The sequence below is a fragment of the Anneissia japonica genome, unplaced genomic scaffold, assembly GCF_011630105.1.
Source record: "Anneissia japonica isolate Jap-2015-1 unplaced genomic scaffold, ASM1163010v1 scaffold284975_len822289_cov185, whole genome shotgun sequence".
Taxonomy (NCBI): domain Eukaryota; kingdom Metazoa; phylum Echinodermata; class Crinoidea; order Comatulida; family Comatulidae; genus Anneissia; species Anneissia japonica.
Window position 1 is genome coordinate 163,193 of NW_022699685.1, and position 13,021 is coordinate 176,213.

Sequence of the window (13,021 nt, forward strand, 5' to 3'; positions counted from 1 at the left end):
TAAAAACAACAAATAAATAAAGCAAACATTTTGCAATAATTAAAAAAAAAAATAAAATAACTAAAAAAAAAAAGAAGTAATTTTACACTCGCCTGCATTTCTTTCCTGGTTTCAGTTTACATTTTAAATGACAACACGGGTCACTTTCTCCTTGGGCAAGTAACCCGGCATCGCACTGTTCATTTTTATCAATTCGATAGTTGCCACAGACATTTGTACCTTGTGGTTCTAATTGGTAGAGTGGATAATATGATTATTAGTATTTTTATCACATATATTAATGCTTGCGGTACACCACGTAGATAGTTCTGAAAACAACTCTTGTTGTTGGTTGAGAATATCTCAATGTTTCGATTGAGTTGCTTCAATAGTCTTCAGGAGAATAATATCTGCAGAAATCACAAAACAGTGAAATACTTATATGTTTTGTGTGGTAAGACTGGTGATTGGTTTAAATTTAAACAATAGCTGAGATTATGTTTATTAAAGAAGCCTAATACAAAAGCCAAAATTCCACAGTCTGCAAAAAGGGTGTGGCATGGCTACAAAGTCAATACAGTGGCCCAGAACAGTGTACCGCAAGCAGAACGGTGCCGGTTGGTGAGACTTGCTAGTGACTGGTTGAAAATTAAACAACAGCTGAGACTACGTGTGAAAAGATACACAAGGGCGGGGCGTGGCTAGAAAACCAATACAGTGCCACAGAACGGTGTACCGCAAGCATTAATAAGCAATTAGTAGAGCTCCGCATAGTACACTATAGAAAAATTATTATACAAAGGTTAAATTTAATGCTTGAAAAAATTTTTGAATGCATTAAATCTAACCTAAGTATAATAATTTTCCATTGTGTACGATGCATGCTCTAATAATTGCTTTATAAGTCAATCGCCATCTTTTAATTTTAGTTTTTGATAACCAACTGCTATAGTGATATGATCAGTATACTGTGTGCATTTAGCTGTGCGTATGCTGATTTGTGCTCCTGCAATACGTGTTAACTACATGTCCGTACAGTTTGGTTACGATTGTTTAAGAAAGAACTTGTTTGTAATGCTATTTTGATAGATATTCGTCAAAGAAATAAACATTTCTGCATTCGAGAGAGAATACAGTAACTGAACTTTTTGGCTGATGCATGCAGACAGCAAAAAATCGTGCGATGATTTCAAAACTAGGCTAGGCCAAGGTCTAGTAGGACTAGGAGGAGTAGGCCTCGGCCTAGAAAAATTATGTTTCTTGAGTCTTTAAAATAGGTCTAGAATATTCCTATTAAATGTTCAGTTTATTTTGTTTATGAGGGTCTATTGATTCAATGAATTCCTTGATTGTTCATACTTAATATTGAATTTGAAGTAACTTTCTTTGGGTTCTAATTAAGCATGTTATACAAAAGTAAATTTCAATTACAATATCTTTGCGGTGACGAAAAAATGAGGATTTTTTTGCACACGAACCTAAAAAAAATCAAGCCAAGCGTCCACTATTTGAAAAATTACTGGACTGTGGGGGATAGGCAAATAACACTGGGAGTTACAGTGATGACGTCACGATTGACTTATATATTATTACTTCGCCATGCAAACCTTCAAACAATATTATTTATATCACTATTAAAATTATCACTATTACTTTATTCACTCGATAGATGCCACAGACAACTGCAAATTGTAAAGAAATAGATAATATTCTTATTTATATCAATATGAATATTGTCATTATCATGGTCATCATCTTATGTATTATTATTATCTTTATTATAAAGTCAAAAAAAAAAGTTTTGCATCAACGCATGTAAATTGCGGTTGTGTACGTAAAGCCTCTGAGGTAAATCACTATTGAATGTAAATGAATTGAAAGAAACCAATAAAGAAATTACCTCTAAAGCAGCGAGAAGACTTAGCTTTTAAAACTTGCTGGATCATACGTTTGCTACAAGGAGAAAATCGCTGGAAAAAAAAAAAGATACTTAATAAATAACTTTCTATTGAATAATGTACAATTGTGTTTCAGAATGGATAGATTTTTGGGAATAAGTAATGTGTTAAAGCTGAGAGTCAGGCTACTGAAGTGGCTGATTTGCCTCTGCAGCTAGCTAAGCAATAGTTTTCATAGTTTTTTTCAAACTGATGTATCAAGTAGTAATTTCTGATTAAAAACATAACACGAAAACTAACCATTTATTGGTTATCAGATATAAAGTTTTCAATATAAGTTTACAAGGCACAAATAAAGGTGCAATGTTGTAAAAAAAAAACTGTAGCTCACTGAAGGCCACTCAGGTGTATCGACTGCTTGAGTAGGACTGCTTAGTAATGATGGGGTGCCACTTGTGCAGTGACGTCACTTATGTCATACTCTATATTATAATTGTATTCATGATGAGTAAAAGGTGTAGGCGCTATAAGTCTGCTTTAGAACAATATAAAGAAAGACAGAACTCATACTGTATGTGGCAAAGACAAGCCAAACCAGTCATGATCGTCGCAAATCCTGTTTCAGAGATAATGGCCAAAACATCCTGGAATGTCAAAATTGTTGAAACCTACAGTATTTTATTGCACTAAACTAACCATTATATATCTATATATCATGCTCTGCTGTTATTTTCCCCATTTTCAATGTTAAAACTACAAATTTTAACGACTTGGTGATGGTTTCTGCCTGATAAATGCCCAAAATCATAAACTTTGAAGGCCGATTTTTCAAATATTGTTTTTTAAACTATGTTCAAACTCCTGTAACTTTATACTGAAATGTCGGATTTAAATGATTCTTTTACCATTTTATAATTCTCATTTTACTTTTTAAACATGTATTAATAACTAAACATTGATTTTTGCCACGAGTGATTGGTTTGGCTTGTCTTTGCCATATATAGTTAGACGTGAGTTCTGTCTCTTCATATTACAATAGTAATGTACATTCGAACATTTTTTCAATGAATTTGCACCTTAGGAAGATATTACTGTATTACTCACATCATGGTTTGGTTTCTTGCCACTTACTGAGGCTGGATACATCAAAACATTAACTGTACGTGTGCATTAGCTGCGCGTATGAGAACGATCTGCTAGTAGTACGCCCACTGACATCCTTCGCAGCTCTTTGCGATATGATGAAGGTGAGTGTTTGTGGTTGATCAAGTTTACAGTATTATTATTAGGTGTTATTATAGTAAAAGTAGGCCTAAGCTCCTGGTAGACATTAGTTAAATAGATTAAAATGTATTGTTGTTCAATGAATTTGCACCTTAGGAAGATATTACTGTATTACTCACATCATGGTTTGGTTTCTTGCCACTTACTGAGGCTGGATACATTAAGAAGTTGCCATTAGGATCATCTGGGGCACAACCATTGATGTTGGTTGTTGGATCATGCTCACTTCCAAAATTATGTCCTAATTCTGAATTAGAAATACATATATAAAAGAATGTACATAATACCAAACACATAAGAGTTCACTGTTTGTTGTGTGCAAATTCATTTATGATAATAACTAATAATTTATGTCATATATTTATACAAATGTATATATTTCATCTGGGAAACAAAGTAAAAACAACCATAAACTAGAGCAGTCAATCTATAGAGTGCATACCTTCACCCTTTGCCTGAATACAGTACCAAAAATTCTGTGTATGATGGGTGAAACTGCAGCATATCCTCAATGAAATAATGGAATCGTCAGACTTATTCAGGCAAATTATTTTCTTGAGAGCTGCAGGATACCCTCAAGAAAATAATGGAATCCCCTGCTGTATTCAGACACAGCTTTTTCTTGAGTTCCCCTAATACAAGGGGTGATTACATTATTTTCGTTTATGCTCGAGAATAAAAGAAAATTGAATTTCTGTGACCTTGACCTTTGACCTGTTCTTCCAAAAAGTGAACGGTGGCTTTCTTTATGTACCATTCCACTAAATATTATGATCATCAATTCATTAAATTTTGTGTAATCTTTGCTAAACAGGCAGGCAAACAGACAGCACAGCAGACAAACGGCAGTGAATACAGTACATAATCTCCTTGCCGCTGGTAAATATTTGAACAGAATTAATTATTCTAAAAGGAACATTGTCTCAATGGTTCTATCAAGCAACATATGACATAACACTTAATTATTTACCATGTGCTGTGACAAGTTCAGCTTCATCCGTGAGTACCCGGCGCCCCCAATTGAGGGTCGTTGTCAATCCAGTGTTAAGGTATAAGTCACCACCATTAGATGGATAAGCTAAAGAAAAATAAGGAAATCATTTAAATTGTATACTTACTGACTCCAAATAATAATTTATACTTTATCATAATTGGGAGCGCTTTGGCACAGTGGGAACGGTTTGCTTTCCCAACCTCGAGGTCGGGGTTTCAATTCCTCGCTATGCATTTCGCTTGTGTCTGAGCAAGGTACTTTATCTGCATTGCTTCTCTCCACCCAGGAGTATAAATGGGTACCTGAATGGGTTGCCTGCTCCTGCACTGATTACCAATAGCAGCACTTAAAGCATATGGACCCAATGACCAGAGAAAAGAACTGTGCTTTACCTTAAAGAAGAGGTGTATTATAAATGCCTATTCCAGTACCAATATAGATTCAACCATAATAATAGTTTTGAGGATTTATATAATGCTTTCTACTGATTTATAAACTAACTGCTGGTTACACTGACCGATTGCTCAGTTATCAAAACATTAACTGTACGTGTGCATTAGCTGCGTGTATGAGAATGATCTGCTAGTAGTACTCCCACCGACACTCTTCGCAGCTCTTTGCGATATGATGAAGATGAGTGTTTGTGGTTGATCAAGTTTACAGTATTAGGTGTTATTACAGTAAGTAGGCCTAAGCTCCTGGTAGACATTAGTTAAATAGATTAAAATGTATTGTAAACATTATTATGAATTATATTAGTGTTGCCTTCTCTTTTCAGTCCATTTATATTAAAAGCCTTGTATCTCATAACCATATGCCTTTCTAGATTTAGCCTGGGTAGTCTAGGCCCTAGGCGCCATAGACCGATATTTCTTAGGTTCCCTATTTGCATTCAGAGATTGGCTAAGCAATAACATTTTCATTAGAATGGAAAACAACCCAAGATTTGAGGTTTTTGCACACAAGACACAACAAATAGCAGGCACCATATCGAGTTAGTGCCTGTTTGGGGATAGGAAAATTATATGCAATGAAAATGATGACACACCTGACTTACAACATCAATAATTCTTTCACAATGGTCTTGAACACAACCAATTGTTCTACTTACATTGTGTACATATACCACCAACAGCATTGGTTCTTTGAGTTCCAATATATGCTAAACCTAACACCCCACTTGAGAAATCTTGGTAAGTGAACAGGTGAGCTAAGCAGAATTTCATGTGATTTTGTTTGCTATACATCTGAAAATACAACAGTAATTACAATAACTTTTTAACAGATCTTTCTACAAAGCCATTATACTAAGCAGTGGCGTATAATGAGGTCTGAAGCCCATAGCTAAGGCTTCTTTGGCGTCCTACCCTGTGGGAAATGTCCCGCCCACTTCGGGGTATTTCACATTTTAAAGAAGTATTTGATGCTTTTCTTTTAACATGTCAATGCTCTTTAAAAACAAAAAGGACCCGCTTGACAATGTAATGAGGAAAAAAATGCTGATAAAAATATCCCAGTGGGGCCCTATCAAGCCTAGAGGCCCCTGGCTTCAGCCAGTGACAGCTCATAGCTATTACGCCACTGATACGAAGATATGGTAACTAAAAATAAACTTGCATGTTTGTTGGACATGTGCATATTCCTGGATATTAAATAACATATTCTGATTGGTTAGTATACAAATAATGAATGTTTATGAGTGCAATGGAAAGAATATTTTCATGAGTTGAAAGATTGACTGGAGTTGAATGGAACAGTCAATCTTTCAATGAATGAAAATATTCTTTCTAACGCGAATAAAAAACATTCATTATTTGTATTTTATAGCACACCTAAAATAGATTCTTGTCATTTGACATTTTATTTTTAAAATCTACCTTTTTTTCCTGAATGGAGATTCTTGTTATTTTATATTTTATATCTACCCTTTTTCTAAATAGAACAGTACAGAGTCTCTTTAACCATCAAAAGGTTGTATTCAGTTGAAGTCATATCGTAACCTGGGCAACGTGCAATGGGAAAAAATGGATGGAAAGAAAATGCACGGATGGAAATAAATAACCATATGAAATCCACCAATCTAATGACAGCGATCTACTGTATTTAGGTGTGTTATAATAATGCTGCGTTCATTAGAACTTGAGTAGTCAGTGTTTCCCAGTTCACAACTTGTGAAACGCGTTCATCTGGTCGGTGAACTCGAGCAGAATTTTCTTCCTCAATCAGCACAAGTAGTGTGGAAAATGGCAGATGTAACACAAATGAGCAGATGCATTCATTGCAATTTGTTTAAGTAATATTTTTTCAGATAAAAAAGTGTTTTTTGTATGTTTTATTTGCAACCTTATGATTTGCACTATAACTTTCTGAATGCACTTTACAAAGTCCTAATTCAAGCTTTTTTTATATAGGCTAGGCCTAGGCCAAGGAGCACATCCGTGTGAGGGCGCTTGTCAAAATCCTGAATAGGAGAAAAAAAAGCCATTTTAGCTTTCGTCAAATAAATGCACTCTTCTCAAGTTCTCGCATGTTACAAGTTGTGAAATCAGTTTTCACAAGTTCTAATGAACGCAGCATTAGTTTGAGAAAAGCCACTGCAATAAGTTGATCAATTCTAGGAGTTAAAACTTAATTCTTTAGTGGTATGTAATTGTACTGGGTACATATGTACATTAAATTAGTGGCAACTTACTGACTGACACCAGACTGAAGCAATAGGGTAGTCAACAATTAGTGTCACAATATTTTAACTTAAGAACAACAATTTCTTTTTAAAAGTACTTAACATATGCTAGGGCCTATCTGATGAACCATAAAGTGTGATTAATTTGGCAACATTACCTCTAAGAGATCTTGCACTTCCCAAACATCACCAATAGGTGGTTTTGTATTGTAATGGTTCCCCATTATCTGTGTTTTATGAACAGTAACCTGTCAATAAATACAGAAAAAAAAACATCATAACATATAAAATAACATTGGTCTTGCAACTACCATAGATAAGTTGTTGCTCATGTTTGTGTTTTAAGCCGGCACTGTGTCGTAAGACGGCTGTACCACGAATCCAACTCCACTCCATGTGAACGTTAAACAACGCGACACTGTCTGCTGAATGTCGGTCTCACAAATGCTGTATTAGATAGGTGTGGGTGCATCAATGTATTGGAATAATAATAAATGATTTCAAACCATGTAAACCAGGCATAAACTTCAACAAAGGAGGACCCTCAGACCCTTACCCCCACAACCACCATCTGTTGGGTGCGTGTTGTGGCGTTGCATTCTCCATAGAATCAATTTGGGCCCAATGAGTGACTAGCTTTAGTTACTTCGTAATGATTCTGCTTTCTTTCTATTTAATTTTTAATAAACTTTTTACCTCTGCAACTTCAAAGTAAAATCCACCGTAGCTTTTACCATCCCAGTTTGTTCTTTTGTAGATCAAATTGACTCGGTCCACAAGCGAAATCTGTAACAGAGACGGTATATATATTTATAATACAAAAATATTTTTAAGATGGCCATGTTAAACATGTTGGTCACGTTAGCTGTGACTATTCAACAGATAAAGGAAGGATGCTAAATAAAGGAAACAAAAGATAATAGGCAAATAAAGAATGGAAAATTACAAAACAGGAAAGGGAAGTTATAATTCAATTTCAAAATAAAATTTTATTTATAGATTGTTAAAGAAAGAAATGATTTAAAATTAAGTTTACAGGTTATTAAAGGAGGTGCTTTCACAGTGATCAACTGGAAAGAAAGTCTACAATTAAATTAAAACTACGAAATTAAATTTCATCATTCTTTTATTCCAAATTTGGCCTTTCAGAAACATCACAATACAAATAGACCACCAATTGCATCCTGTAATTATTGAATTATTGAATGAATGCAAGAAAACAAAAAACATTCCTAAAAAAAAACCACAAGACAATTAAAGTAATGTCCTTACAAGATAATTGATAGTTTGTGACATACTACTTTGACCCATATTCACATAAAAGAGGCTATCAGCTGTTAGAAGCAAGGGACAGACGTGTTTTGGAGGTGGACGAAGAGACCTTCTCTGTCTTCCATGTCCATCCGATTCTGTAAAAAGGAAGTGATCACAAAGCATTTAACAATTAGCAGAAATTTACAATTCCCATATTTATATTATATAAAATCATGATGTCATCATCGGTTTGTGTGAATGGTCTATGCAGATTCTGTTACTATGGTACGAATAAAATATAAATTGTATAGCCTTCAAACAAAGGAGAATTTGTTGATGTTTTTGTAGATTTCAATATATGAAAAAGAAAAATGTAATTTCGAATTATATTATCAAATTATTAATTGTGCAATATCATGAACTATCATTAAAAATTAGTTCACATACATGCACACAAACAATATAAATATTATTTTTATGAAATTTATAATGAATGAATAAGATTATAAATTTTTCTTTGTTTTTAATTCAATTTCTGTAGACATAATTCTAAAAACATTCTAGAGTATGGGGTTTTTTGGATTTTTATTTATTTGTTCATTTATTTATTCACTATTCTTAACCAGGTGGCACAATCAGTCAAATAGTCTAGTCTCCCTTGCGGCCCTAGGTACAACAGTTTTCAGATTAAAAAGTAAAACATATTTAACTATGGTTTTGCCTTTCATACCTTGGTACTGCTTGGTGTAATGGTGGTGCTCCTCTTCTTCCAAATCTCGATCATATTTCAAGCCTTTGGGGAGATGGCTACCATGTCCGCAATACGTATGCCTATAATCATGCAGGAGACATTTTAAAATCAGCATTTGAATCAAAATAAATTTAATTCCACCACAATTTATAAGCAAAGAAAATTACAGGTTCATTAATTAATTTCAATTTGTATTAAACGGAAAACAGAAAAACGAAATTATACTACTTTACATAGAGAAAATATTTCTTTTGATGATATACTTACGTATCATTTGATTTTCTGTCAGATTTTCTGTATGAAATCATTGTACCATTGACTGTATCTGTTAGATGCCTCCATGAAGGCTATGTAAGGAAAATAACAATTTATTATTTAAAAGCATCTTTCCAAAAGGAGGGCTCTCTGTACATGTATTGATAATTCAAGCACAATATAGTGTTGTATATACTGTAATGCTAAAGTAGAGGGCACATCAAGCTAACTCACTGCGGCAATATGGATGCCATTATTGTCTGAAACTCTTTCAAACAAGGGTAAAATATGTGTGCAATGCACGACCCAAACAATTGTAATGTGTACTTTTTGGAATGGAATAAAAATAAAAATAAAATTTTGTTTTCTTATTTAGCAAATAGTTTTGCAAAAAACATCCAGATGGAGGAGAATATAAAAATAAAATTTTATTGGTGAATTTAAAATGGGATGGTTAGATGATTCAAATTTCTATAATTAGGAAGAAACATACATATCTTATCTTTGGAGATTTCAAGGCAGCAGTGAGCATAATAAAATTTTTTTAAATGTTAATTTTTTTCTGAAATTTCTATTTTTATCGTGGCGGCAGGTGAGCTAATTGGCCAAAAAAATTATTTTATTTTTATTTGAAATCATTAATATTTGCATTTGGCGGGTTCGTTGAACAAGGTATAAAAAAAGTCTCGTTGAGCTGGAACACGTAATCACAGGAAAAGTGTCACGTTTGAGCCAGTCCCACAGGCTTCCTGTAGAATTATGACTCATTAAGAATATAGAAAAATTCAGAGGAACCGTCAACATTACTGACTCATCAAGAAAGGTAATTGCTTCTAGAATTGTTGGCAAACATGCAATTTTCAAGACCTTGGAGTCTCTTCCTTTCCACTGTAAATCTAAACTAAAGTACATATAGTACTATGCTTGCATCAAAGTGTACATACAGATGATGGCTACTGCATATGATTAATAATACTTAAATTATAACCACACAAAAATTATTCACAAATAAGCTCTTTGCATTGCAGTCATACAGGCACTGACTAACCTAATCTTTGTTTGAATAAAATTAAAAATTCTTTGAATAGAGTGACCTTTGCAGCTAAAACTAAATATTTTTGTCTTATTTTATTAACATAGTACTCTACTTATTGACGTTTCAACAGGAATACAGGATTAGAAGAATAATCACATTTCTCGTGTATTATTGCTATTTGTAGATAATATAAACACTGAATATACTGTACCTCTATAATATATGTTTCTTCTTGTGTCACAATCTTTGCATTTAGCGTGTTATCATCTTCAATATGGCATTGAACATGTGAATCAAAATCATCTGTAGAGTACATAAATAACAAATTACTGAAGCAAACGTTTTGTTGGAAAGGTGGACAAAATGTTTTGTTTTGTCTTGTTGGAAAGGTGGACAAATAGAATGTAATAATAATAATTACACAGTGGCACATCTACAGATGGATGGTTGGGGAGGTATGAAGACCATGTGGGGGACTATACAGGAGGAGTAAAAATAGTAATAAATAATGATAATGTTAGACTTCTAAAGTGCAAAACTAGGTGATGTGAGCTGATTATCACTAACTGAATGTAACTTACATTCATTAATATACGTTGTACTTGCTCAACAAATTTCAGTGGGGATAAGGCACAATATAGGAAGGGAGAGGGAGGGGAAGGCTTGGTATGGCTGGTATTGTCTAAGACAGGGGTGGGCATAAAAATCGGTCAGAGGGCCAAAGTGAATTTCTGATTTAAGACTGAGGGCTGCACCAAACTGTGATCTTTCCAGTGCGCTTCCAAAAACCTCCAAGTACTGCATTTACACCACCTTATCTCCAGTTTTAATATTACTTTTTACATATGATCGGTGTGAGGCCGTAAAAAACAAGGTGTTTTCTAGTCAATGTTCCTTGGCGAGCCGCAAACATAGGGTTATTATTTCATATTCGCGGGGGTGCAAAAAAAATCGCTGTCGGGCCGCATGAGGCCCGTGGGCCGCACTTTGTCCACCTGTGGTCTAAGACAACATATATTGAATGCTAAGTATTTTTAAAATTTGCCAACAGGATTCAAACCCAATTCAGTTGCTACAGTAAACTTCTCCAAATGGATTATCATACAATTACAGGCTGTAAATGGTAAATAAAACAATATGGAGATGAAAAGATGATAAATAGTTTTAATGATGCTGAAAGAATAGAAAGTGTTTCACCTGTTAGATGACCAGAGAGGACATTATCTCTATCAAATTCATATTCCTCTTTTTTACCATGTTCATCAACTGCATATGCTTTGAAAGTTGACGATAAAACTGTCTCAGACGGTCTCAGTTCTAGATCAAATTTCCTTAAAAATAAGAAATGTTTTGTTAATTACAAACAAATTATACCTTTCATCTCACATATTTTAAAATTATTACTATATTGATTAAAACTGTAATATGATTTGATGGAAGCACGGTTTCCTCTCTTCAAAAGAATGCCTATTCCTGTACATTTAACAAATAAATAATTGAAGTTTCTTCTATACTGGTCATATGTATGCAAATTAATAAATTTTAACTTTAATCATTGAGATTACAGAATGTCTGGTAATACAAATAACCTGACTGGTAGCGGAAGTCCCGATTATAGCTACTGTAGAAAAGTAAGCAATGAGAAAAGGAGCATGCGCACATACTATTGGAGGCATGGGGGGCAGCGCTTTGACTCCAGTGTTAAATTTGCTATTCTAACGCCACCATGCGGTAGGCAGAATAGGACATTTTACCATTGTAGGGTATGCACTCACTTCCACAGCCTCACTGAATACGCGATAGGCTGATATTGAAAACCAGCCATGCGGAAATTCTAAACAGACGAGAGGACGATGCGATAGGCTTGAGTAGTTTAGGTTATCCTAGATACCAGCCAAAAATTACAATATTAACTTAGCTATTCTAATCAACTGTAGCAATCTACTCGAAAAATTATGGGTGGCATAGAAGATTGTGCCTAAAAAATGTTAAATAAAATGGAGAAAAAAATGGAGAAGAAATTCTGTATTGTTTTTTAGTTTTAGCAGGATATGCACTGCATACCTTGCTTGCCTAGCACTGTTGATTCCAATGTACCAATACATTAAATACAAAAATAAAGAAAATATTTCAATTTTATTTTTATTATTATTTTACCTTCCCAAAGTTGTAAAACTGATGTATCGTACATGTTGATCATCCTCATCTAGATCTCTTTTAACAATGTGATGTTTGACATTGTCTATGTGAAGAGTGTCGTAATAATGAAGGGCATGGTGGAGGCTTCCTGTAGAAAAATGCAAGAGAACAAATACAAAATTAATGTTTTAATTACATCCTAGGCCTACTCTTAGTCCTACTAAAAATAACATCTGAAACATATGAGGATCATACACGTCAAAGCTCATGTATTCGGCGTGAGACTCGCACATTCGAGATCTGTCTCACACTCTCAAGCTCAAGGTCCAAAATCTCACGCATGCGTATGTGATTGCCTACAATAAAAAATATATGTATAGCTCTTTCTCTAAATATTCATCACCTAATGTACTTAAAGTAGGATTGGTTTTGTTCTTACATATTCAAACACAAATAAATGGTGCACTACACTACAGTAGGGTTATGTTGTTTTCCCTTTCTATTTCCGATCGTGGATGGCAGAAATATGCATTCTCAAGAAAAAATGTGATTCCTAACAGATTTCCAGTTGTAATAAAATGCATTTCTGGGTATCTAGGGAAAAACATTCGGGGGGTGGGGGAATTCCCTGGACACCCCCGCCCTTGGGAAGAAGTTTTAAAACAAGTCTCACGCCTGCAAATTAGTCAAACTTGACATGGAGGATGGTCAGAAATTAGCAAACACCTGGTCAGACCTAGCCTAGGCT

General features: G+C 34.3%; 1 protein-coding gene across 7 annotated transcripts in view; it reads right to left on the bottom strand.

Moving 5' to 3' along the window:
• LOC117103049 (ADAM 17-like protease) overlaps positions 1-13,021 on the bottom strand; it is a 34,266-nt gene that overhangs the window by 20,489 nt on the left and 756 nt on the right. For all 7 annotated transcript variants that reach the window (XR_004444516.1, XR_004444517.1, XM_033243516.1 and 4 more), the window contains exons 2-14: positions 12,292-12,421; positions 11,332-11,465; positions 10,346-10,437; positions 9,111-9,190; positions 8,823-8,923; positions 8,111-8,247; positions 7,535-7,624; positions 6,997-7,086; positions 5,267-5,402; positions 4,132-4,239; positions 3,281-3,408; positions 1,880-1,949; positions 93-228 (exon numbers count right to left, since the gene is read on the bottom strand). Coding sequence is in view for 5 of the 7 variants with exons in the window: in XM_033243516.1 (XP_033099407.1) it covers positions 93-228; positions 1,880-1,949; positions 3,281-3,408; positions 4,132-4,239; positions 5,267-5,402; positions 6,997-7,086; positions 7,535-7,624; positions 8,111-8,247; positions 8,823-8,923; positions 9,111-9,190; positions 10,346-10,437; positions 11,332-11,465; positions 12,292-12,421 (1,432 nt within the window). In the remaining 2 variants the exon portion in view is untranslated. The remainder of the gene's footprint in view (positions 1-92; positions 229-1,879; positions 1,950-3,280; positions 3,409-4,131; positions 4,240-5,266; positions 5,403-6,996; positions 7,087-7,534; positions 7,625-8,110; positions 8,248-8,822; positions 8,924-9,110; positions 9,191-10,345; positions 10,438-11,331; positions 11,466-12,291; positions 12,422-13,021) is intronic.